This window comes from Archocentrus centrarchus, chromosome 17, assembly GCF_007364275.1.
Source record: "Archocentrus centrarchus isolate MPI-CPG fArcCen1 chromosome 17, fArcCen1, whole genome shotgun sequence".
NCBI lineage: Eukaryota > Metazoa > Chordata > Actinopteri > Cichliformes > Cichlidae > Archocentrus > Archocentrus centrarchus.
The window spans coordinates 23,408,406-23,433,854 of NC_044362.1; the positions used below are offsets into that span (position 1 = coordinate 23,408,406).

Sequence of the window (25,449 nt, forward strand, 5' to 3'; positions counted from 1 at the left end):
TTGAGCAACACACTGAACCTCTGGATGGTCAGCTGGTCGCCATAACTACTTGCAATCAGTGACCAAATGCAAAAATATTCAGTGCAATTACCAGCCAGGCACTGATTTTTCCTAGTTGCAAGAAGATTCCCGTTCTATTTTACTCCAGAGCAGCAATTCCCAAAGTGTGGGCCGCAAAGGTACTGCAGGTGGACTGCAGTAATAACATAAATTCAGATTGAAAATACTCACAAGTATGTAAAGTTACATATTTATATGCATTTATTTATTTATATAAAAAGTCGATTTAAACTGGTAATAGGAGGTGGTTAGTTTGTGAAATTACTCATTACTCTGATCTAAATTTACTGCTCTTGTATCAAACTGTTCCAGCAGTAGATGGGTCACACATTGGCCTTAATAGTTTACATATGACTTTGTAGCATTAGCAATTTATAGCCCACAGCTTGTGTTCTTTATGTTTTTTGAATAAAAATTTCAATAAAATACATCACTTTCTCTTGTATTTTGATTAGAGTGAAGATTTAAGATTGGGTGGGCCCCACGAGATTTTCTGTCTTTTAAGTGGGCCGCAGCACTCTTGACTTTGGGAATGGCTGCTCTAGTGTGATTGAGCCCTAAGTTTTATTGAATATTCCCTTAGCTATAGGTCAGCTTAAATTTAAAAATTAAAAAAAAAGGGAAAAAATGGCCAAAACAGAAGCACAACGTGCAAATTCTAAAAATGAAAGGTATATCACTCGTTTAAGGGGAGAAGGGTGCAAGTTTATGTCAAAAATGTTTATTATCCATAGCTGTACAACAGATGCAATGAAATGATCCTTGATAGCCACATTTTTAACATGCTGACAGCAAAAATTGTTCTTTCATTTTTTAATTACCATAAACATAAAGTAAAAAAATTAATACATGTCATGTAGAAGAAATTACAGATGTGATATGCATTCAATACTGTGTGGAGACATTGTGAATAAATTACATATGGTACATTGCCTCAAAAAGTTTGAAAACAAAACGCAGAATTAACGAGTGTCAAAAAAAAAAAAACATGTTACTGTTACATTCATATTTAGCTCTGCCAGCATCTCGGCTTTTCACAGTTTTCAATGCACAGAAACAGAAACAAACATCTGAGGTACAACAAAGGACATAATTTTCATTTGATAAATCACATAACTGTATTTTTAATGCACAATACAGACCATAATATATTAAGCACACGATATACTCTATTGTCCGTATTTTTCAGAAAAGCAATCAGTCCGAGGGGAAATAACTGATCGCTGGTTGCGGTTGATCTTGCAGTCGTCTGGAGAATATTCATACCCAGGATTTTGATGACGTACACATCAGCAGGGCCATGTTCTAATGTAGCAAACAAGCAAAATACAAGTCTAAAAATCTCTTCCACTGCTGTCTGTCACTTGCTTTCCTTTAATGTCAAATGCACCGCCCTGATCAAGAGGGTTTTGCTGGTATCTGTCCTCCCATCTTCTGTAATGTGGGCTTCATTATTCCGCAACTTGAAAGAGAAAAGAAAATGATTTTTTTTTTTTTTTTCTCTCACAGTGACCTAGTGTAGAAAAGGTGGCCACAGTTCTGGATTTTCCTGTGAAGGTTGGAAACTCAGAGGACTAACATTAAAATATTCTAACAGTGCTGATATTGCCTGCAGCCACTCAGATTTCCACCAGAGGACAAGCAGTTCATTAAACCATCATCTTAACCATCTATCATATTCAGACCGCCCAAGGAAAAAAAAAAAAAATCTGCTCATAGGCACTTAAGGACAGCAGGGAGGAAATGTCAGCCAAGAGGCAAATTAAATCTCATAGCTATTTGTTCTTACAAAGAAAACCAGGGGAGATTTAAATGTCGTTTGATGAAAAGTCCTATCTCTGCGGATGTTCAGACAGTCATCAGTGATGACTGCAGAGAAGCTGCTTTTCTTTTTGCTCCCAAATGCAGAGAATGACAGGCCATTTAGAAGAACATTGTTGAGGATTAAGCCCAAAGGATAAGCAGTGTTTCTCACTCTCTTACTCCTTTTAAAAGCAGAAAAAAATTAGCTTAAAATCTTTTGAATTGCTTCAAACTGGTGGGCACTAAAAGCGCTACTGTGCTTGTGTTTTCCATAAGTTGTTCCCAAAAATAAAATTCAGTTTTGTGAAAGATTAAATACTGACCTTGCTCAGTTGTCAATGTCCGATATGTGGTTTTCTATCTGCAGTAGAAGAAATAAGATTGTATTTATTAATTGTACTAATGTAGACACCAGCACATTAAACAGGCACTCAGTCTTAAAACAAGGCAGCAACAAAGTTTCCTTTTTCTATCTTAATCTATAGTTGTGAAACACAAAGCACACCCTCTTTCAGTTCTAAGGTTTTACATATCAGGACATAATAAAAAATCATCAGGTCCTAAAATTATTTAAATATAACTTCAGATGGCCAACAATACATTACATATTACACCGTTGCATTATTTATTTAATCAAAATGAGTGTGTATACCCCATGTTTTAATAGCTTGTAAAACCACCTGTAGCAGCATCATGTTCTTTGAATATCTTTTTTTATAAACTCTGGCCCACTCCTCTTTACAGCGCTGCGTCAATTCAGCTCAGAGGTTTGTGGATATTCATTTATGCATAGCTCTCTTAAGGTTCCATCACAGGATTTCAATCAGGTTGAGGTTTGGACTCTGATTGGACCTTTTCAACACTCTCTTTTTCAGCCGTTCTGTTGTAGATTTGCTGCTGGGCTTGGTATCAGTGTCCTGTTGCATGAACCAGTTTCAGTTACAGATGGCCTCACATTTGACGGTGGAATACTTTGGTACACAGAGGAGTTCATGGTAGACTCATGAGTCAAGGTGCCCAGGTCCTGTGGCTGCAAAACAAGCCCAAATCATCAACCTTCCATTACCGTGCTTGACAGTTGGTATTTGCGCTCACATCCTGTCTTTGGCTTTCTCCATATGTGGTGCTGTGCATTATGGCCAAACATCTCCACTGTCCAAAAGACATTGTTCCAGAAGGGTTGTGGTTTGTTCAGATGCACAATTGCAAACCTAAATTGTGCTGCCATGTTCTTTTTAGAGAGAAGAGGCTTTCTTCTGGCAACTCTTTCACACAACCCATACTTGCTTAGTCTTTTTCTAACTGTGTTGTCATAAACACTTCAGTTATCATGCTAACTGAAGCCTGTAGAGCCTGAGATGCAGCTCTTGGGTTTTTCACAATTTCTCTCACTATTGCACAGCCTGACTTTGGGCTGAATTTGTTGGGACGTCCACTCCACAAGTGAATGTTTTTCACTTGTGAATAATCTTTCTCACTGTAGAATCATGGAATTGAAATTGTTTGGAAATGGCCTTATAACCTTTCCCAGATTCATGGGCTGGAACAAATGCTTCTTTGAGATCACTGCTGTCTTTCCTCCTTGAAGTCATGTTAACACACAATTTAACACATCTGAATACTCCAGATGGGCAAACTGCCAAAAGTTTCAAATATCAACTCAGTCAATCACATGGCAGCAGACACGGTCAAGACAACCCGCTGAACTCCAAACTGAGCACCAGAATGGGGAAGAAAGGTGATTTATATCTTTGACTGTGGCGTTGTTTTAGGAAGGCAGCAGCAACTCAAATAACCACTTGTCACAAGTAGCATATGCAAAAGAGCATCTCTGAATCTAACACACATTGAATGTTGATGCATATACACTACAGCAGCAGGTCACCACACTGGGTACTGCTGCTGTCAGCTAAGAACAGGAAAATGAGGCTACAATTTACACAGGCTCGTTAAAATGTAACAATTGACAATTTTTGCCACAAGATGGTCAGAATTTGAATTTGATTTTTTTTTTATGTCCTGAGTTTTGAAACCTTAGAAATGAAAGGCCTAACCATATGTAAAGAAAATATGTTTGTATTTATAAAGTTCAATGTCAGTGACAACAAAGAGTAGAAAATTAAAATCTAAAACCAAGGCTCTACACCAGTCTAAAGCCTGGCCTTATCACCATGTTCATTATGAGCATTCACCAGTGTAGCAGCATGTGTGAAAGAAAAATGTAACATTACTAAAACGAAAATAAATTTCATAAAGAAGATAAATAGATGCGCAAGAAAAACAAGAATCCTGACAGACAAAATCTGCTGGACTTTCACTCTGTTCATCAGATAGTAAAGAGCTGGTGGGTGCAGAGTATGAATATCTGTCAGTGGCATTAAATTCCTTTCATCACTAATTTTATGGCTAGATGTTGTGACCACAAGTTTAAAACACCATAATACTTCTTCTGACCAATGTTACTTCAGATTTTCATAATTTCACATCACTAGTAAACACTCAAGTTGTCATTAGAGGAAAAGTGTTAAAGAGCCACTTCCAGTCTGTCCATTTTATACAGAGTGTTTTCATTAAATCGATTTAGGGATTTGGGCTTTTTGTTTATTCCAAGCTGTTTGGCAATGCTATCTATTGGAATGAGGTAAATATGCTTTAATGATCACCAGTAATCAATAGTTTAGTCTGTCTGCAAAGCCAATAAATCACCAGACAGAGTGATTCCAGCTCCTATAAAACAGGAATCAGGGATGGTTGTAACCTTAGCTCAAAAGTATCAGTAACAGTAAATTAATACCATCAAAAAAGTTTCACAAGTGCATCCAGAGCCTGATACAGCTTATTCATTTAGGTCATAAACCTCTATGGCTGTCCAATATTATGTTTAACAAATGTGTAACATTATCCTTCATTAGCACCAGTATATGATACTATTATAGTAATTGTTTTGGAGCAATTATCAAAGATTTCAGTCCTGTTTAGTTACTGGTGGTAACAGAAGATGTGATTTAATAGCACAGGTCAGGGAAAATTCTGGCAGAAGCAAAGCAAAGAAGTCAGACAGTAATTGGTCTTTTTCCAAAACTCTGAGAAACCTTGATCTGATGTAACTCTGCACACAGCAAGGTGTCAGCAAACAGCAGTGTGCAGTGTAAGCAGTCAGTTACCTCACTGAGGAGCTGGAGGTGCACAGCTTGTCACCTGCAGCTCTTCATCTAACAGCTCAGTGTTGTTGCTCCTTCTTGTTCTATTACTCCAGCTGTCTTGTTTTGTAGATGAATGACAGCAGTAATAGCTGAGGCAGCTGACAGATGTATTGCATTTCTTGTAAATAACATAATAAAGTCAACTCTTTTTTTCCTCAGTTAAATGATTTTAATGTGTGGCACAGGAAATGTTTGGATTGCAATGGCAGATTTTTAATAGAGCAATTTTTCCAAGTGTATCACCATGGAAACTTAATTTGTAATATTGCAATTATAAAAATGATCCCTCCATTAGTGGACCGTATCATTAGTGTCATCAGTGACCGTAGTCATCAGTGTGACTTAAAAATATGCATTTAAATGACACTTTATAAGACTGGAACTTTTAACTGTATAATTCAATTATTTACTCTTTTAGAAAAATAAACAATGTACTTGTAACATGCTTTCAAAGATTTATAAAACTACTGTGCCCGAGGCTGTGCCTCACATATACAAGTTTGCCTTCAAGCTTTTCTGGCAGACAGGCTCCGTACGACATGGTTTTCAACACATTATATTCAATCTGAGGTGAAATTATAATGATCCCTCTTAAACCTAACCAAGAGGTTCTGTTGGCTGAACCTCAATAAAATAATAATTTTTTTTAAAAAATGCAAACGAAAGCTCTGAAGGCAAACTTCTCCCACTAAAGTATGTCTGAGACAGGGAATCAAAGTCAGTGTTTAAAAGACACAGTTGTATGCTGCTGATTTTGGTCTTTTCATAGGTGTGAATCTGAATGGTGGTCTGTCTCTCTGTGACTGGCGACCTCTCCAGTGCCTCTTGCTGGCTCCAGCACATTCCTGCAACCCTGAATTGGATAAGTGGAAGTGGATGGATGGATGGATGGATGGATGGATGGATGACTACTGTTTTAGGATTAGGAAAAGACCATATTCTGAGTTAAAACACAACAGCTGCTACTTCTTTAACGGGTTGTTTTCTTAGTTGCCAAGGTGATGTGTCCCCACTTTGTCTGGACAACAAACGTGCTGCAGACATAAAATACCTCCAACTGAACCAGCTTACTTTCAAAATTATGCTGACTCACAAAACACAGCGACAATTTGTGTCTATGAACATTATTTCACCTTTTGTGATGAGATTGGGCTGAAACAATATAGAAAAATGAAATGTTTTCATGTAAGGTAAAGTTATTTACACAGCAGATGAATGTGCATTACTTATTATTGTTATTATTGGCATATTTTGTTATCATTTTAATGTTTTCCACAGTATAGTATGATACAGAACTGTGCAAAAGTCTTAAAACACCCTTTTTATACTTTGTTAAGAAAATGGAAAATAGCTGCAGCAATTTATTGAAACTTGCAAATATATATGGGCATACAGTATATAAGGTAAGAATAGTTTGTGCATGTCTAGCAACCTTGAAAGTCAACATTTGGTATGACCACCTTTATTCTTCAACAAAATCTGATCTTTGACAAGCTTTCTTGTAATTTCCTTAATTAACCTTCAGGAATAGTTCTCCAGGCTTTGTTAGGAGCATTCAAAGCTCTTCTTTGGATGTTTCTGCCTTTTATTCTGTTCTCCATCAAGAGGATCCCACACTGCTTCAATAATGTTGAGGTCCAGACTCTGGGGAGGCCAATCCATGACTGATAGTGTACCACTGTGTGTTTTTTTATCCAGGTATGCTTTTACTGCATTGGCTGAAAAATAAAACCACTGCCAATCAGATGCTTTCTGTATGGTATTGCATGGTGGATCAAAATCTGATGGTACTTTTCTGCATTCATAATTTTATCAATTTTGACAAGATCCCCAAGACCACTGGCAGTGATGACAGAGCCTCCACCGTTTTTTGCAGATGGCTGTAGACACTCAGTGTTGTGCCTCTATCCTGACCTCCTCTGTACATACGGACAATGTGAACCAAAAATGTCAAATTTGGATTCATCACTCCACAAGACCTGTTGTCACTGATTTTCAATCCAGTTCTTGTGCAATTTAGGACCCCTCAGCCTTTTCTTCTTTGGGCAGTACTCCAAACAATATGTCTATTGAACTGCAGGTGCTCTGGTGGCAGCGCCTCAACATGAAGTGAAGGGAGAATAAAATCAGGCAAACAGAGAGCTCTTTAAAGAAAACTGAAGACTGAAGCATTTGTTCACCAGTATGACAGTGAACAATACCATACATCAACACAGTGAGTAGATTCAATTAAATAAATGGGAAGAAATTATGTGTTTCAGTGACAGGCTGCAAAAGATACAATTTAAAATTGGTTCTTTGCTAAGTTGTCTGTTATGTGTAGAAACAACACTCCTTCATCCTTTGCATTAGGTGCCTTTTTATGCTTAAATGATTCAAATGTCAGTGTTAATGGGGGTTTTTATCTGTTTGAGAATGATTTAGTACAAAGAGTGGAGTGAAAATGAGTGAAAAAGCAGCCAATGTTCAAAGAAAAACTTTGAAAGACTTTCCAAAAGCCTGTTGCTCAAGACCGCTTAAAGATAAGAAAGTCTGGCTTTGAAAGCAAAATATGAAGAAATTGGGCTTGATTCAAGACTTTTGCACAGTACTATTAACACTGTAAATGGGTACTAGGCCTGCTCACCATGTCGCTTGTGCCTTCATCTTCAAAGTCGTCTTCGCCACCATCTGTCATCTCCCCTGCCTCCACCTCTGCCGTCCCCTCTGCTTCCTCCCCCCCAGAGTGGTCTGCTGCATCACCATGGAGACACTCGCACACCTCCTCCTGTTTCCTCTGCATCCCTGGCAAAAGACATCAAGAGAGGAAGACTGGCAGTTAGCATCAGAGCATAATAGATTTATTGACTTTCTATCTTGCTTTAATAATAGAAGAACCTGTCTTTCAGACAAGCCTCTTAACAAGCATTTAATATTTTCAGTATCGCTCCCCCGTCTCTCCTCAAAGACTGTTTGTGTCTTATTTCAGCACATAGCAGTGTCTCTCAGTATCTTCCCCATTTTTACATGCATGCTCATCAGACATGTCCCCCCCCCCCCTCCAGTCTGTCAAATCTTACCAGCATCAGAGCGATGTTGCCTCTCTATCTTCTCCAGCCTCCCCAGCAGTGAGTCGATCTTGGTCTTGATTTGCGACAGCTCCTTTTTGATTGTTAGAAGCTGATCTGTCTTCACTGCAAGCATACATTAATAAAGTTATAAAGCATAGTTAATTGGATTTTCTACAAGAGACACTGTTACAGCAGCAGCTGTACTGCTCAGACGTTTCTCAACAGCCAAGTTCTTTGCTGAAAATGTGGCACAACTGGTGGAAAGGAGTGAACCTAAAGTTTAAGAAATCTCACTGTGTTATAAGAAGGAGAGAATAATGATACACACGTGAAAGCAGTAAATCAACTGCTGACCACCTAATTTCAGTGTTGCTGCTACCAGCAAAATTCTAACACCCACTGAAACAAACCTACTTTAACTGATTTTAAGGCTAATTGTAAAAAAACAGCAGTGAGAAAGGAAGAGTTTAATGAAGACTCAACCTCAACAAGCAAATCAGCAGAAGATCAAAATGAAATCAGAGAAAACACAAAGAAGGAAATTCTTCATCAAGGCTTTCAATCAGAGTTTTGATATTATTTAAGATTTAAAATTTGGCCAAGGCATTAAGTCTGAGAATGGCTAGTTTTGTCACCTGACAGAAGATTAATCAGCAATGATTGTTAAAACTATGCTATAATAATTGTTATACTGAATTACTTTCTCGAGAAAAAAAAAACTTTTCCTAGTTTTTCAAATGTGACAATTTACTATGAATCTGTTTGGTTAGGAAGTCACTGTGGGCTCAGACATCCTCTGTTTTAATGCATTCTTCTTGACAGTTTTAGACTCAGCAGAATAATTAGTACAATAATCCATTATTAAACTCTGGTATTATTTTAAAAAATTGACTGATTTATCAAAAAAAAAAATCCTATTCAGTGACAGTTTTGCAAATAATGATTCAGCATTTGAAAATTCCAATTATTTACAAAGTGTAATCTCCAATCTAGCTATTATTAGCTGCTTTTCTTTGTTTTCTATGAAAGTCAATTATTATCTGTTCTGAACTGTTTGGTGAAAACAGAGGAAAAAATTCTAAACATCACTTTAGGCTCTTGAAAAAAGATTGAAATTGAAATAGAAAAAAATGTCTTTTTTCACTAAATGCTAACATTATGCACACACTTGACACTTTATTAGGTGCACCTTGCTAGTGCCAGGTTGGACCTCCTTTTTGCCTTCAAAACTGCCCTAATTCTTCATGGCATAGACTCAACAAGGTGGTAGAAACATTCCTCACAGAGTTTGGTCCATATTGAAATGATGGTATCACACAGTTGCTGCAGATACATGATACAAATCAACCTCAGGATCCTGGTCTCAGTTGACAGGAGTGGCACCGGGTGAGATCTTCTTGCTTTGAGGTTCGATATGTTGTTGTGTGTTCAGAGATACTCTTCTGTATACCTTGGTTGTAATGAGTGGTTATTTGATGTATTGTTGTCTTCCTATCAAGCAGTCTGGCCATTCTCATCTGAGCTCTGGCAACAAAAAGGCATTTTCACCCAGAGAACTGCTGCTAATTGCATATTTTCTCTTTTTCAGACAGTTCTCTGTAAGCTCTAGGGATGATTGTGTGGGACAATCCCAGCAGATCATCAGTTTCTGAAATGCTCAGACCAGCCTGGCTGGCACCAGCAACTATACCACATTCAAAGTCACTTAAATCACCTTTCCTCCACCTTCTGATGCTCAGTTTGAACTTCAGCAGGTTGTCTTGATCATGTCTACATGACTGAGTTGCTGCCATGTGATTAACACAAATATCTAATGAACCAAAGAGCAGCTGAACAGGTATACCTAATAATGTGTCCAGTGAGTGTATAGTCTAATCAGTTCGAGAGGGACTATCAAGACTGCTAATGAAAATAATCATCAACTGCAGGCCTGACCTTTTTTGATCATGAACCTTTTTTGGTGTTTGTTTCTAGATCTTAGCGTTTACTTTTCCATCATAACAGAAACTGACACCCACCAACATGTGTTTAAAGTAGCATTTTTTTTTTTTATTATTATTATTTAAGTTGTTAAATCAAACCCCACAAAAGGAAGTGGAGGGAAGCTCAATGTAAAACAAAAAAAAAAAACCCACACAATTACATAAAAATCACATTCAGAAAATATCTAATTAACAATCACCACATCCTTTAGAGAAAGCAGGATATTATAGGAACATAAAGGACAAAGAAAAAGCATACGTTTAGGGCCAGTGATGGAAGAGCCGACATTGAGTGCTCGGGAGGAGGAAGAGGAGGAGGAGGAAGAGGAAGAACAGGCCCTGACTGGAAAGGAGGATTTGGCTCTGCGTGTGGTTGGGACAACTAGCCGTGAGCGTTTGATGGGGATCACAGCTCGGGTCGGTGGCACAACACGGCCATGGTACTCAAACAGTCTGAAGACACATGAAGAATAAAGTTGCAGCAATAGAAATATTCCAGGAGTATTACAATGCAGAGAAACAACAGAAAAAATGGAATATAACTCTGTAGTCACTATGGGAAGTGAACAGCAGGTGTTTTTTTTTTTTGTTTTTTTTGGTTAGATGTTGTTATTCAAGCAGCAAGAAGCGCTTACAAAGCACCTAACAGGCAAGCTGCAAAAGATGTCTGAATGATAGAGGTACATATTGAACAATGCCACAGCAATTCAATCAAAGACTGTTCCCAGTTGCCTTTGACATATCAAATTGCCAAAATAGCAATAATGACTCAAAGCTGAAGGATTCTGCTCTTGGGGATATTGCAAAGAAGAGGAAGTAAACAAACCAATGAAAATGTCAGAATGAAGATACATTCTGTGCCTTGCCAGCGCAAATGACCAGCCGGGGGACTATCTGACATTCAGTACCCGGCTATGCGGATAAAAGCATCATTAGTAAGCCCAACGGAGAGGAATAAAAACCTCCTCAATATGACATTCATTATGCCTGTGATAATGTAGTTACTTTGCCTCAGAAGGAAACGGGGCTATTCAGCTCAAAAATCATCTTTATCCAAGATGGGAAATAGGGAGAAAGGATGTGGACACTAAAGGCAAAATATCGGGAGGAAGGGGACTCATTGAAAAGATAAAAGTTGCAAATGACAAAGACACGTGTTATTTACCAATAAGCCAATGCACTGGCTTTTTTTAAAAACATACCTACTATAGAAGTCATCTCTGTAGTAGTCATAGTCAAACTCGTAGCCACTGTGAACACAGAAGAGAACATTTCTATTTTCCTTGTATTTCGTGCAAAAAATCTTCCCAGAAAACAAAAAAGAAATCATAGTACAAATACATTTAGGCTGATTAATTTATTCACTGCTATCCTCAAAGATTAGTTTGACATTTTCTTGTTAACAGTCAATGTGCTGCTTCCTAATTTAGTCGAGCACAAAGACTGGAATCCATATAAAACAATGAAGTGTAAAAATAACAGTTTGCCTCATTATAGTGGACTGATTTTTTTTTTTTCTTGGCCAACTACAGCCTTAAATTAGCCAGATTCCCATTAAACTAGAAAGTGAGGCAACGTAGGCTCTTTTCCCAAACAACTGCTTGAAATAAGAAGCAGCTCACAACAGGAAGATTCCATTCCTGGCAACAAAATTACAGTGTGATAAATCTGACAGAACAGAAGTTCCTGATGGGCACATTTCGATTACTTTTAAAAATCCAAGCTAAAAGAAAATAGGACTCGGAGGGGCTAGAGAGAGTGTAGGCAGCTCACAGGTAAGGAGCTCATTCATACATTTTGGAAGAAAGAAGCAGAACCTGTAAAACTCAAACAAACTACTATGATCAAATCTTTGCATTTGAAATGAATAAATTTAAGCCCTTTTCATACATGGGAAAAGACATTACTGGCTTAATAAATCTACAGATGTTTTGGCACAGTCAACCATAAGACTAACAGCAGAGAGACAGAGAAAGTAAGTGTGTGTGTGTGTGTGTGTGTGTGTGTGTGTGTGTGTGTGTGTGTGTGTGTGTGTGTGTGTGTGTGTGTGTGTGTGTGTGTGTGTGTGTGTGTGTGTGTGTGTACAAATGTTTGGATTCTATTGCAATTTTTTTTTTAAATCTGGGCTGAAGAATGCAGGCCTGTTCCTGTTGCACTGCTCACTGTGATGTGAAGAGATTTCATCTGTTGTTACCCTAGCACCTCAGTACAGGCTTCACATTACAGTTGTGTGATTAGCTTGCTTGACTCCTGAACAATGCAAGATACTAATCAATTCACAAAAGGCTGAAACAAAGGGATTTTGTCCAGCTGCTAACTGTCTTCTTCCCAAAGCCTCCCTTTCTACCTTTTAATAAGCATCCCCACTGACCAACCACAAGAATACAGATGAAAACACTGTGGTTCATGACAGCTTCCTTCCTTATGTAACAGATCTTAGTTGCTGGATAGTTTTTAAGCTCTAAGCAAACTTTTACAGCTATCTGGTTAGCAACCAATTAGCAGTAAAAGCAAAAGAACATACTAGACCCTTCAGCTATTATTAATAAGTAATCCACTTCACTGATGCCGTCTACTGTGACGCTTTGACCTTTGAGGCATGTTTAACCATGTTTACCCAGGTGACATGTTTGATGAGAATCCATCTCTTCAAAAATCAGTTTGACACATAAAACTGCCCCAAAACAACAACATATTAGTTTTACATATCTTTTTTTAATAGATTAAACAAATAACATCTGTTTTGTCATATTTTAAATCACATCTTATTGAGATACATAATATTATACCTATTTAAACTATCTGTTATATGTCTGTTGTGTTTAATCTAATTTTTAAATGTTGCAACAAAGGAATTCTTCAACTCAGTTCATTGAGATTTGCAGGCATTGATTTATGCACAGCTCTTCTGAGGTGTCACCACAGCATTTCAGTCAGGTTGAAGTCTGGACTTTGACTTAGCCACTGCAACACCTTGATTCTTTTCTTTTTCAGCCATTCTGTTGTAGATTTGCTGCTGTGTTTGGGATTATTATTCTGTTGCATGACCCAGTTACAGCCAAGCTGTATGCTGTCATTGGTTTTCTCCAAATATGGCACTGCATTATGGTCAAATATCTCCAATCCGGTGTCATCTGTCCAAAGGACATTGTTCCAGAAGTCTTGTGGTTTGTTCACAAGACTTTTGGAACAATGTCATAAAAAGCTGCCATAAAAAGAGGCTTTCAAATGGCTAACCTCCCAAACAAGCCATACATTTTGATCTTTTTCTAATTGTAGTCATGAACTTTAACATTTAACATGCTAACTGAGGTCTGTAGAAGCCTGTAGGACTTTTTACAGTTTCTCTGATCATTGCATGGTGTAACATTGGGGTGAATTTGCTGGAATGACAACTCTTTTGAAGACTGTGGCTCCAGACCAGCAAACTGCCAAAACCACTGCTTTTATAGAGGTGGTCCCACACACTCATGATCAGTTACTCAAGTGCATTTGATGAACAGCACCTGGCTGTTACTTACCCTCTGAATTCCTTTTGAAGCAGTGAGCGTTTTTACTGCTCAGTTTTTCAGAGAGTCCTGTCAAAACTTTTGTTTTGATATTACTGTATAAGCTGTTATTAGAGGATCTGCAGGGTTGATCTTGTTACTTTGAGACAGATATTTGGTCATGTTTTCAGTCTATGCAAATTGTATTTCAAACCTCTGCAGGAAGGTACATTTTCCAAAACTATTCCTTTATAAGCTTGAACAAACTGTTTTCATTGGCCGGTTAAGATTTAAGCCAAGCAGATTTGTGTGCATTGCTTTTTATTTTCTTTGAACAAAATGACAAAAGAGCAAACTGTGTAACAGCAACAGACAAAAAAAAAAAACAACAAAAAACAACAACAACAAAAAAAAAGCACCACAAGTACAAGTAGGGAATTGGTTGTTTTCCTTAAGAGCCCAGCCTGCCAGTGAGGATCACGAACACATATTTTACAGACAGCAGAGGCAGAGGGTATAACAGAAAAAGTAGGTCAGGAAAGGAACAGCCTCCTGACACACTAAAATAAGAAAAACATGTTTCACCTGTAGAGGGATGAGAGAGGCCTCTTGGAGCCCATCTTAGGCCTGTACGGTTTTGGCTCTCCAGCCATGTTGATATCTGTTAAAAAAAAAAGAGAAAGAGAGAGAGTTGAAGTCATGGTGTGATAGAAAAGCAGTCTACAGTGTAAAGACCATCCAGGATATACAGTTAGATCCACATATGATTGGGCAATGGCAACATTTTTGTCATTTTTTTACTGTATACTATACTGTATAAGTGCAAGCTTTCAGCTTTAATGCAAAAGCTTTAACAAAAATACTGCACTAACTGTTCAGGAAGCCATTTTTATACACAGCCCCCATTTTCAAAGGCTCAAAAATAATTGGAAAACATAAACAGTTTTATGGCCAGATGAAGCAGATGAAAGATCTGGATCCAAGTGCTGATCTTGCATTTAGTAGCAGTTCACTGGAACTCTCAAACAAGATCCAAAGAGATCTTGATACAAGTGAAGGAGGCCATCACTATGCTGAAAAGGAGTGCCCAGTCTAAAAATGTGGTATAATATACCGGATTGTGATTGTGAGAATGTGAGAAAAAAAAAAACTTCACAGTCAAGGATACTCTTGAGGATCTACAAGTATCACTGTCAAGGTCTGCAATCACTATGGCTTCATGAATAGAAATATAAAGGGTTCACAACAAGGTGCAGAAGGCTTAGACAGGATTAGACTTTGCCAAAAACATGTAAAAGAGCCTGCACAGTTTTAGAAAATAATAATTGGGCAGATGAAACCAAGATTAACTTGTAGCGGAATGATGGGAAGAGAAACGTGTGGAAAAGGACAGAAATAACTCATGATCTGAAACAAACCACATCATCTATCAAACGTGGAGGTAATGTTATGGCATAGACATGTATGGCTGCCAGTGGAACTAGTGCTAATTTATGTGACTGCAAACAGAAGTACTGTAGCAGGATGAAGTCTGTGTACAGGCTGTACTCTCTCACATTTAACCAAATGCTGCCAAGCTGATCAGACAATCCGTCACAGTGCAAATGGATACTGACCCAAAAGTATACTGTGCAAGCAATCCAAAAGTTTCTCAAGGCAAAGAAATGGGATATTTTTCAGTCACATGATCTCAACCCAACAGAGCAGCTTTTCAGTTACTGAAGACTAAACTGATCTGAGACCCACAAACAAGCAGGTTAGTTGATTGAAATTGTGAGGACATTATGTGATATTCATTTCTACTTTACTGTTCCCATTTCCTTATTAAACCAGCTTTTCAATTTTATATGAAGCACAGACTGTTTATAAGACAAGCTTAAACCTGCATTCTATCTAATGACCAGCAGGGGGAAATCCCCTGGATGTGAAAAGAAGACCAGTTGTATAGAAGTATATGAGAAAACAACCCTGCAAGTCATGTGATTTATGATCTTGATTTATGATGCTTTTCTAATGAGTTTTTAGTGTCTACCTCTAGCTTCAAGACCTTATATAATAGGGCAGAATGTAAATTTTCTTAATTGTGGCCCCATTCAGGGTAAAATAGATGATAAATAGGGCATGCTTTAGAGCGGGCCTGTGTCATAACTTAAAGGCTGCTACCATGAGAGCATGCAGCGTCCTTAATTTGTAAGTCAGACCTCAATTCCTCAATTTGAGGTTTCAAAAACTAATTGATGATGTCACGATGGCTACGTCCATCTTTTATGTACATTGTGATTTGAAATGAGCTACAATCTTGTCCCGAATGTTCTTACAATTTAATTTAGTTAATAGTTGATCAATAAAAATGAAACTTTTAAAACATATCTATAGATTGTTTAATGTAGAATATGTCAGAAATACCCCCCCCCCCCTCCAAAAAAAAAAAATCAGTTTACATTGATGTGAAACACAAAAGTACTCTAAGAGATCAGGAACTAGTGAAGAACTTTAAGTGAAAGCATTTCTTGGTTTGAGCTGTCTGAGTGCCTATAGGGCTCTGTGTGATGAAACTAACCAGGTGAACTGGGGTAAAAAACATTGATTCATTTAATGATTTCACTTCAGTTCACTGTAACGCTCAAACAGACAGTACAAACTTTGCAAGAGTTTTGTAAGAGCCTTGAGACAACTGAGACTCTGACTATGCAAAAAAGGGACTTCAAGTCAATATTAGGACAGTGTTCACCCAGTAAAACAAAGCAACAAAGAAATCCCCTTCAAACATATTAGCAGACAGCTGTGACTCATCTGCACAAACCTCATGGCTGCCGCCATGATTGACAGCCCCTTCTACCTGCCAAGAGCCCTGGTGTATTAAAGCCGGCTGATATCACACTGCGTTTAGTCTGTCGGCTTGTCGATGTTGCTTCTGCTCAGATTCAGCTCAATCAGCCTTGAGTGCTGCTCAAGGTCATACACAAAAACACAAACAAAAATCAAACGCCACCTTCCCACGCATGGACACAAACAAACACAGGCGTGAACCAACAAAGCAGCAGCAAAGATCCATTTCTGATGGATGAGTCACCCTTGAGTTGCAGAGATAAAACATCAGCTTTGGGGATGATGCAGTATCAAGTGCCATGACAGGAGCTGGAGTCAAGTTGTTTTGCCTAAAGGGCTGCAGTCTCAGGTTTTTTGGTGGGTTTTTTTTTTGTTTGTTTGGGGTTGTTTTGTCTTCCAGGGATAGGAGTGAGAATGAACTCCCTGCAAAATATCTCAGATATATCAAACCATTTCTCTCAGTTTCACATTTTCACACAGACTACTGCAGCTCCAGTTATGTCTGGATCTTCCAACATATTGTTTGCGATGTTTGGAGCCTAGACTTTCTCACCCTTTTTCATTTTCTTGATTTCCTCCTTTCCCTCCTTGGTCTCCCTAATGGACTAATGGACTGGGGGAATGTATCGTTAGCTCCCAGGTGCACAGGGACAGTTGTATCATCATCATTAGGACACAGGAAGACGTGAGGAATGGTTCGCTCTGTAAAGCCTGCTCCTCTCTGGGCCCCTGCTATGGTCATTAAAGAGAGAGTGGAGGACTAAAAAGCACTCTAAAATGAACACTGTCACCTCACAACACCCCTTCCCTCGACTTTGCAAGGGACACACACTGAGCCTCTGATTAATTACAGTCATTATACTAATCATATACAAAAGTCGCATGAATAAGTGTATGTGTGCTTGCAGCCTGACTTGTTTGTGTGAGTATTCATAAAAAGTTGAAGCTGGAGATAGAGGAGATAGAGCCTGTGTTGCTAAGCAATAGCCACTTAGGACTTGATTGATACTATAAACTGCATGCAGCATCGCATTGAAGGAGAATATAAAAATGTACTTTGCTGAAGCCATTATGTCCAGGCTGGCCAAAAGAAGCTATCACAGAGGCAAACTAAGTAAAAGAAAGTCAGTCTCAGATGCTGTAAAAATACTGACCACCCTTTTAATTCCTGAGATCATACTCCTACGATGGTGAATGTACTTCTGTCAGAATATGATGAACAAGGCACTTACACTGACTTCATTAAACGCACCTGCTCAAATGCTCTTTAAAGAAAATATGTAATCAGGCAGTCACATGGCAGCAACTCAATGCATTTAGGTATGCAGACATGGTCAAAATGACGTACTGAAGTCCAAGGCGAGCATCAGAATGAGGATGAAAGGTGATTTCAGTGACTTGGAAAGTGACATAGTTACAGGTGCCAGACAAGTATTTCAGAAATTTCTAATCTAAAGGCATTTTCCTGCACAACCATCCTTAGGGTTTGGTCAGAAAAAGAGAAAATATCCCGTGAGACGCAGTTCTCTGGATGAAAATGTCTTTTTGATGCCAGAGGTCAGTGGAGAATGACCAGACCACCTCGACAAAGGCAACATTAACTAAAATATCCACTTGTTACAAGAAAAGTATGCAGAAGAGCACCTCTGAATGCACAACGTGCCAAACCTTAAAGCGGATGGGCTACAGCAACAGAAGACCACACTGGGTGCCAATATGTCAGCTAAAAACAGGAAACTGAGGCTACAGTTCAGATGGCCTCAGAATCTGGTGTAAACAACATGAAAGCATGGATCCATCCTGTATCCTATCAGTGGTTCAGGCTGCTGGTGATGTAAGGGCATGGGGGGATATTGTCTTGGCACACTTTAAGCCTCTTTAGTATCAGCTGAGCATTGTTTAAACAGCACAACCTACCTGAGTATTGTTGCTGACCATGTTCATTCCTTTATGGACACAGTGTAACCATCTTCTGATGGCTGCTTCCAGCAGGATAGCATGCCGTATCACAAAGATCAGATAATTTCAAACTTGTTTCTTGACGATAACAATGAGTTAACTGTACTGTACTTAAATGGCCTCTACAGTCACCAGATCCCAATCCAACAGAGCATCTTTGGGATGTAGTGGAACAGAAACTTTACATCATAGACGTGCAGCTGACAAATCTGCACTAACTGTGTGAGGCTATAATGTCCACATGGACCAAAATCTCTAAGAAATCTAAGAAAATGGCAGCTGCATTTAGCAATTACACTTTTATGGAGCAAAATCATCATATTTGTCTAAACCTGACAAATTTAAACTGTGACTGCCAACATTATTATAGGTTTAATTTCCTATCATTTTTTTCCCTTTTGATTCTGTTGTGTTTAAAGTTTCAGTAAGTTTTCAGCTTGTTTTAGTTTTACTGTTTTGAAATATTTCTTCTTAGTGTTAGCTTTAGCTTCTGTTATTATGATTATGAGTAGTGCTTGTAAAATTGACAAACTTAAACAGTTCAAAACAGTACAACAATACAAATCTTATTCCTTTTCTTCTTCTTATTGTTGTTGTTATTTCGACTGCTGTGACAAGAATTTCCCAAGTATCGGAAAAATGAAGTTATTTCTCAATTCTCATTCACAAACACTTGAAACATTCACACAGACATCCCAGTCTCAATCATTATAAACCAAAGCCTCTTCATGCGGACTGACCAAATTTTTAAAAAAGACCCAAACTAAGGATAATCATATATTTTCTTTATTTTAGCTAGTTTTGTAAACTCATATAATTTCAGTTACATTGTGTGTGCTTAACTTTTATTTTACTTAACATATTATTATGTCAGTTAACTGTTTTTTAGTTAACTAAAGTCACCTTGCAGAAACTAAATATAATTCAGATCTTTTGTTGTTAAATGCTCTACTATGCTCACCAAGTAGCTGCTAACTTCATCTGTCGGCCGTTAGGTCGTGAGCAGACAGCAGATTTCTCTCTTTTTCCCTCTGAAAACATTTTCCATGAAATGCTGTCAAAATATTGTTGGTGAGAGAAACATTTGTGGGCTGGAAAACCAAAAGTATTGAAACAACAAAAGTCTTTCATACACTTCACAGAGAGGGTGATAATTATCAGTAGGCTGATTGTTATTTCTTATGTTCACATTACATTTAGACACTGAATGAACTGTTAATAACAGAAGGACACAGACATCTGCCAAGGCCAATGACACTCTCGCTCCATTTTCAAAAAGGTAATTTGGATTTACACAAAGAAATCTATCAGAGTCCTTCTGCTTCCTTTTCTCCGCCTGTACATCAAGGCTCATGAAATTCAGCTTGCTAGTTTTGCTCTGCAGAAACAGAGAGAGAGGCAGACAGACAGTCAAATGGTACTGAAAGCATAGTATATCCACAAAGTATCTGCCTCCTTTCAGGAGGTAATGAGACTACTCATAAGAGTAGCTCTGTGTAAGTTACACAAGGATTTCCTAAACTTGAGCACTGTACAGCAGCAGCTTCTCACTAATGCGTGTATCTGACGTGCCCTGTTTACACTATAGACTTTGTAAATTTGAAAATTTAAATCAACAAAATATTTACTTTTTTCATGTTTCTGCATTTTCCGTCATAAATTTAATGCTTTAACATGCATCTCTGCAAATAATCACCCTCTGCTATGACTCCATATTAATATTTGTGCCTACAATAGCCAGTCATACCTTTCCCCATTCTTTTCTACCAAGCAACGTGCCACATTTCAGCCATGTTTTTCTGCCTTACACTGTCTCACACAGTCTAAGTCACAGTCTCAAAAGCTGAAGTGATGTTTTCGCACTGCCTCCCTCATCTGTATAGAAGATGAAAGCACCAATAGCCGACTTTACAAGACCTCATTTCAACTGAGCGTCTCCTACAGAAAAGCTGCGACTGAGCTCAGTAACAGTTTTATCTATCCACAGTGGATCCTTCAAGAATACAATCATCTGCACCTCAGGGCCCTCTGACTCACTTTGGATTTATTCATATTAATGGGGCTGTGCTGAATTACCTATGAGTGCTTCGCTGTGTTACCGCATGCGTGCATGTATATTTTAGTTAGATACTAACCCCTCAGCTCACTGTGCCCCTCAGAGCTTTGTCTCTGGAGATGTGGACGAGTCACAATAGCTGGACTGGGCACAGACAACGGGAGTCACAGCACAGGCAAAATCTGAATTGGAGGAGCCCGCTTTTGAAAGTAAAAAAAAAACAAAAAAAAAACAACAGTGTATAACCTCTGTGCTGCCTCCATTTAGTCAAGCGCAAGCTGAATCACAGTGTACTCGCAATTTTCCTCTTGAGTGAGGTTACTCTGATATGTAATAATGCATTTGAAGAGACTTTACAAAGCACCTGAACATTTAACAGTGCCGTCCTTCAGTGTTCTCACTGCAGAAACGAAACAATTATGACAGAAGAGGTGAGTGTCGTAGTAACACAATATCACCGTAGAAAATAAATGTGAATACATTTTCTTCCTCGGCTAAAGCCAAAACATAATCTTTTGGCAGGCAAAGGATCAATCCTGGCACAGAATGAACTCCCATTACTGTGGAGTCTACACGCATCCTGAGAGCAGGTGAGCGATATTTGATTAAGAGATCATACAGGCACCTACATGAATACAAATGTGCCACTAAGAGACATCCTGCATGACAGCAGCCACAGATTCAATCTAGGCTGTGTTCTCGCGCCCTGTAAATCTGACAGAGCAGACCTGAATAATCTCCGATCTCAGCTCAACGGCACAGGCAGCTCTTCTTCTTTTTATGACACCTGAAAATGATTTCTCAAATGGGGCAGGGTGACTGAAAGGTTGAATGAGAAGACACGGTGAACGTCTCTCTGGGCATTTGACTGCTCATTCATGTGGACATCACAATCTCTGGTTTGCATAACTATATTTAGCAGATGATACATTGTCCCAGAAATAATTACAGAAAACAATATTAATGTAATTTTAAGACAATTTTATGCAACTGATCCAATAATAATATTAGAAAAGTGACCTTTTAACTCTTAATACTGAAAGTAGACTTTAAAAAAAAAAAAAATAAAATAAAATATCATAAATTACTAAGAAATGTGTTTTTTTATTCTCCTATCACGTTATCTAATTGTTGGTGATATTCTTATGTAAACAAACACACATGTAAACACAATGCATACAACAAGTTGATGACCTCATTACTGTGACAGGTCCAGACATCGTTCCTGCTCAGAATGAAAATGCAGAGTGATTTACAACCGCAAGCGATCACAGTGAGATTAGAACTGAACTGAAGGTTTTTACAGACCTTCTATTTTCATATTGGACTACATATATTATAGACTGCATCACACAATGCAATAAAATACGTCTTCTCTTGATTTAATACACCTTTATTGGATTTGGAGCCAGTTTCACAAGAACAGTCTCTGACCTGAGCTGTTGATCACACCGGTACTCAGATGTTCATGAATAACTTCATCTGTGGTAACCTCGTGAGTATTTAACCAAGAAACATTTCATGATGTTTAGCTGTATATACTCGTTGTAGGATAGGTTCAGAGCTTCTGCTGAATGCTCAGTCATGCTCAGGATATCAACTTGGAGCCTGGACCACAGAATATAAACCAGCTTTGGTTTATATTCTGTGGCCCGGCCTTTCCTTGTGGTGTTTGCATGTTCTCCTCTCTTGCCACTCCATTTTTCTCCCACAGTCCAAAGACACGAGTGTTAGTTTAAATGGGTGATTCAAAACTGGCCACAAGTATAAATACGAGAGTGTGTGAGAGTGTCTGAATCTCTGTGTTAGCCTTATGATGGACTGAAAACACTAAGTTTGAAAAGTTGATGATAAAATAGATGGATAAAGTGGCCTATGAAAATGATTCCCTTCATTACTGATCAACTCACATAATTAAAAAAACAAAACAGTGGCATTTATGAGCAGGGTTTTGCATTACTGAATTAAAATATGTCATTTAAGTCAAAGACTTTAGTCTACAACCAGGCACAATTCATGTTTAAGGCAGTCAACATTGGCTTCTCTTTCCAGACCTGGAGGCTACATCCATCTTTTGTATGTTTATGACAAAGAAAAAAAGGCACACAGATGTCAGTTCATGTTTGTCCTCAGCTGTGATCATGTTATGCTTTAGTCTGTTATCCAATCTCGACTCCAAATTTTAGGAATATAGGGAACTTCCTAATGTCGTCGGATTGTTTGGGTCACAGGCTTCATACGCTTCACTGCTGTAGCCTTTTGCGTCTACCATTTCTTGAGCTCTGACAAGTCAATCATTGCTGTTTAAAAAAAAAATGGTACTTTCCAATGGTTTGTCAGTGTGGATGCATCATGACAGACAACAGATTAAAAACTCAAATATACAGCAAAATACAGAAATCAGTGCTGTGTGAACGCATTTTGAAAGAGCTCGGGTGTGACCGATGTTAATTTATACGCAAAAGTCTGGAACACCAGCTTTGGCCAAACAAGGGTAAACGGTCTGGTTCTTATGTAGAGCTTTTCTACTAAAGCACTCAAGCGCTTTATACAGCATGTCTCATTCACCCATTGACACACACACACATTTTTACAAGCACTTTCTATGTCTAAGTGATTTCTATCTAACATTCACACACACAATCACACTCCAATGAATGCATCAGGTGCAACTCGAGGGTTGAGCATTTTGCCCAAGGATACTTTGGCATGCAGACTGGAGCAGCCAGGGGTTGATTCACCAACCCTATGCTGTACATTATCACTTTAGCATATTCTCAGCAGATCTGAAGACATAGCAGTACAACAGTCATTGGATGTGTTTATATGTGTTATATATATTCTATGGAGAAAATAACCATAAATTATCCTCCCTGGATCAGCGGTACCCAAAAATAGCTCCTCCCTCACTACAAGCTCTAAAGCAGCTTAACTAACATAGTTATGCTTGATTTATAGTACTGCATTTAATCTACAGTGTAGCCTTATGCCCTATGCTGCAGCTTGACCTGCACTAAAACCATATATCGCACCAATGCAGACCTTAGAAACTGTGATAGGTCTGTCTGGTAGTAATATGCGATGTAAGTGCAGTATATTGATTTGCACAAGTATCATGGCTCTGTGAAACAAAGTAATAGGCTGTAATTGTATTTAGTGTGCCCATTATTCTAATGCAACAGCTAGTATTCTGCCAGTGTAGACAGAGGTTGCTTTTCTTGTTGTCACAGCTCTGTGTGATACTGTGTGTATAGAGAATCAACGGTTCCAAAGTGTTCTCTCCTTCCCACATTTGATTAAAATAACCATTGCTCAATATTTATCAGCTCCAAGTTTTAAAATAATCATCTGAGTTTCATTTGTAAAGACAGAGCAATGCAGACAGACCATCTCACCACGTCACCTACTATGACAGGGATTCACTGCACTACTATGAATGAAGCTTTACCTCTGCAGGCATCTTCTATCTCCACATGCCCTGTAAGTCAATTTGATTTAGTTCATTCCTACTAATAAGAATGTAATTTGATAGATCTTGAAATATATGTTTACATAGTCAAATGCTACTTTAACGGAAATTATATATATATATATATATATATATATATATATATATATATATATATATATATATATATATATATATATATATATATATATATATATATATATATATATATATATATATATATATATATATATTATATATATATTATATATATGTATATAAAATAAATAATGATTTAGTTCATTCCTACTATATATATATATATATATATAAATATAAATATATATATAAAATAAATAATGAATCCTTTCAATCACAAATACTGTAAGCTTAACCTGCTTGGAAGACTATAACCCAAGTTGCTTGCAGGCATCACTGAAGCGTATTATAATTACTCTTTCAGCTCTCTGACTCCATCTAACCATGTACAACGTCCTGAGTGATTCCAATATGGATGAGGACCCCAGGGCTTAAACAGTTTTTGTTGTGGGGATACGTGGATTAATTGCTCAGCAGCTTGTCCTTCCCTAATGAAATCTGTGTACTTTACTCTTTTGCCCTTTTCAGGAAAATGGTTTCCTGGCAGTGCATAAATTTGGCCGCCTGTCTTCAAGCTCCTGAGCATCTAATGAAATTATTTGACCTGCTGAGCTATGGTTCATTTAGAAGAATGTGATGTTAGACCACTGAACTTCCAAGTTGACTGGACTCAGAATTTCACATTGGCAGTATAACTATTAGTAGACGGATGTTCATAAGTGCAAAAGGCAAAATTTTGATGCCACTGTGGTACCGCCCAACATTGGTATGTGTTAATTTTTGCATTAAATCGTAATGAGCATACTGCCGTCGCCTGAGGTAAAGATAATTTAAGAGTCTTTCATCTCTCCTGAGCTACACTCCTGCACTAATGCACTTTCCTCCTTTTCCATTTTGCCTTTTTTTCCCTATGATGTAACTCTGTGGCTCTAAAGTGCAACACTTTGAAACATTTTAACCCCTGGAGCCGGTCCATCACTTCCAGATAAGCACATGCTCATTAATCGGTGCAAGCAGCTGGAAAACAAAGCGGCAGCTGCAACCTGCTTGAAACTACTTGAACACCTGCTCCAAAACTTGCTACATCATTCAAAACTGGACTGTAGACAAATCCAGCTGCATAAACTGATACCATTACACAAACCTCCCATCAGACATCAGCAGCATATATGAACAGTCGTTGACTCTGATGAGTTATTTTGAAAATTCATTGCTTAAACCAGTGGCTCCCAACCTATTGGTAGTGTCTCCTCTGCAAGGTCAAAGAGTTGTGGGAAGATTAAAGATTTTGTGACATTTCCTAAAGTTTTTCTCTTTATTTTGCTATTACTGGATACATTTCTTTGTTTCAGACCTTTTAAGGATTAAGGGCTGCAACGATTCATCAACATCATCAATGACATCGACTACAACAATTTAACGTTGAAGCGTCATATTTTAAAACCCATCCATCCATTTTCTTCTGCTTATCA

At 38.1% G+C, this 25,449-nt stretch overlaps 1 protein-coding gene across 2 annotated transcripts in view; it reads right to left on the reverse strand.

Annotated features, from left to right (window-relative positions):
- Positions 1-765: 765 nt before the first annotated feature.
- The window catches only part of LOC115795925 (RALY RNA binding protein like), a 70,194-nt gene continuing 45,510 nt past the window's right edge, over positions 766-25,449 (reverse strand). For both annotated transcript variants that reach the window (XM_030752068.1, XM_030752067.1), the window contains exons 3-9: positions 14,172-14,247; positions 11,301-11,348; positions 10,358-10,551; positions 8,126-8,239; positions 7,693-7,850; positions 2,187-2,224; positions 766-1,522 (exon numbers count right to left, since the gene is read on the reverse strand). In XM_030752068.1, the coding sequence (XP_030607928.1) occupies positions 2,192-2,224; positions 7,693-7,850; positions 8,126-8,239; positions 10,358-10,551; positions 11,301-11,348; positions 14,172-14,247 (623 nt within the window). In that variant the 3' untranslated portion in view covers positions 766-1,522; positions 2,187-2,191. The remainder of the gene's footprint in view (positions 1,523-2,186; positions 2,225-7,692; positions 7,851-8,125; positions 8,240-10,357; positions 10,552-11,300; positions 11,349-14,171; positions 14,248-25,449) is intronic.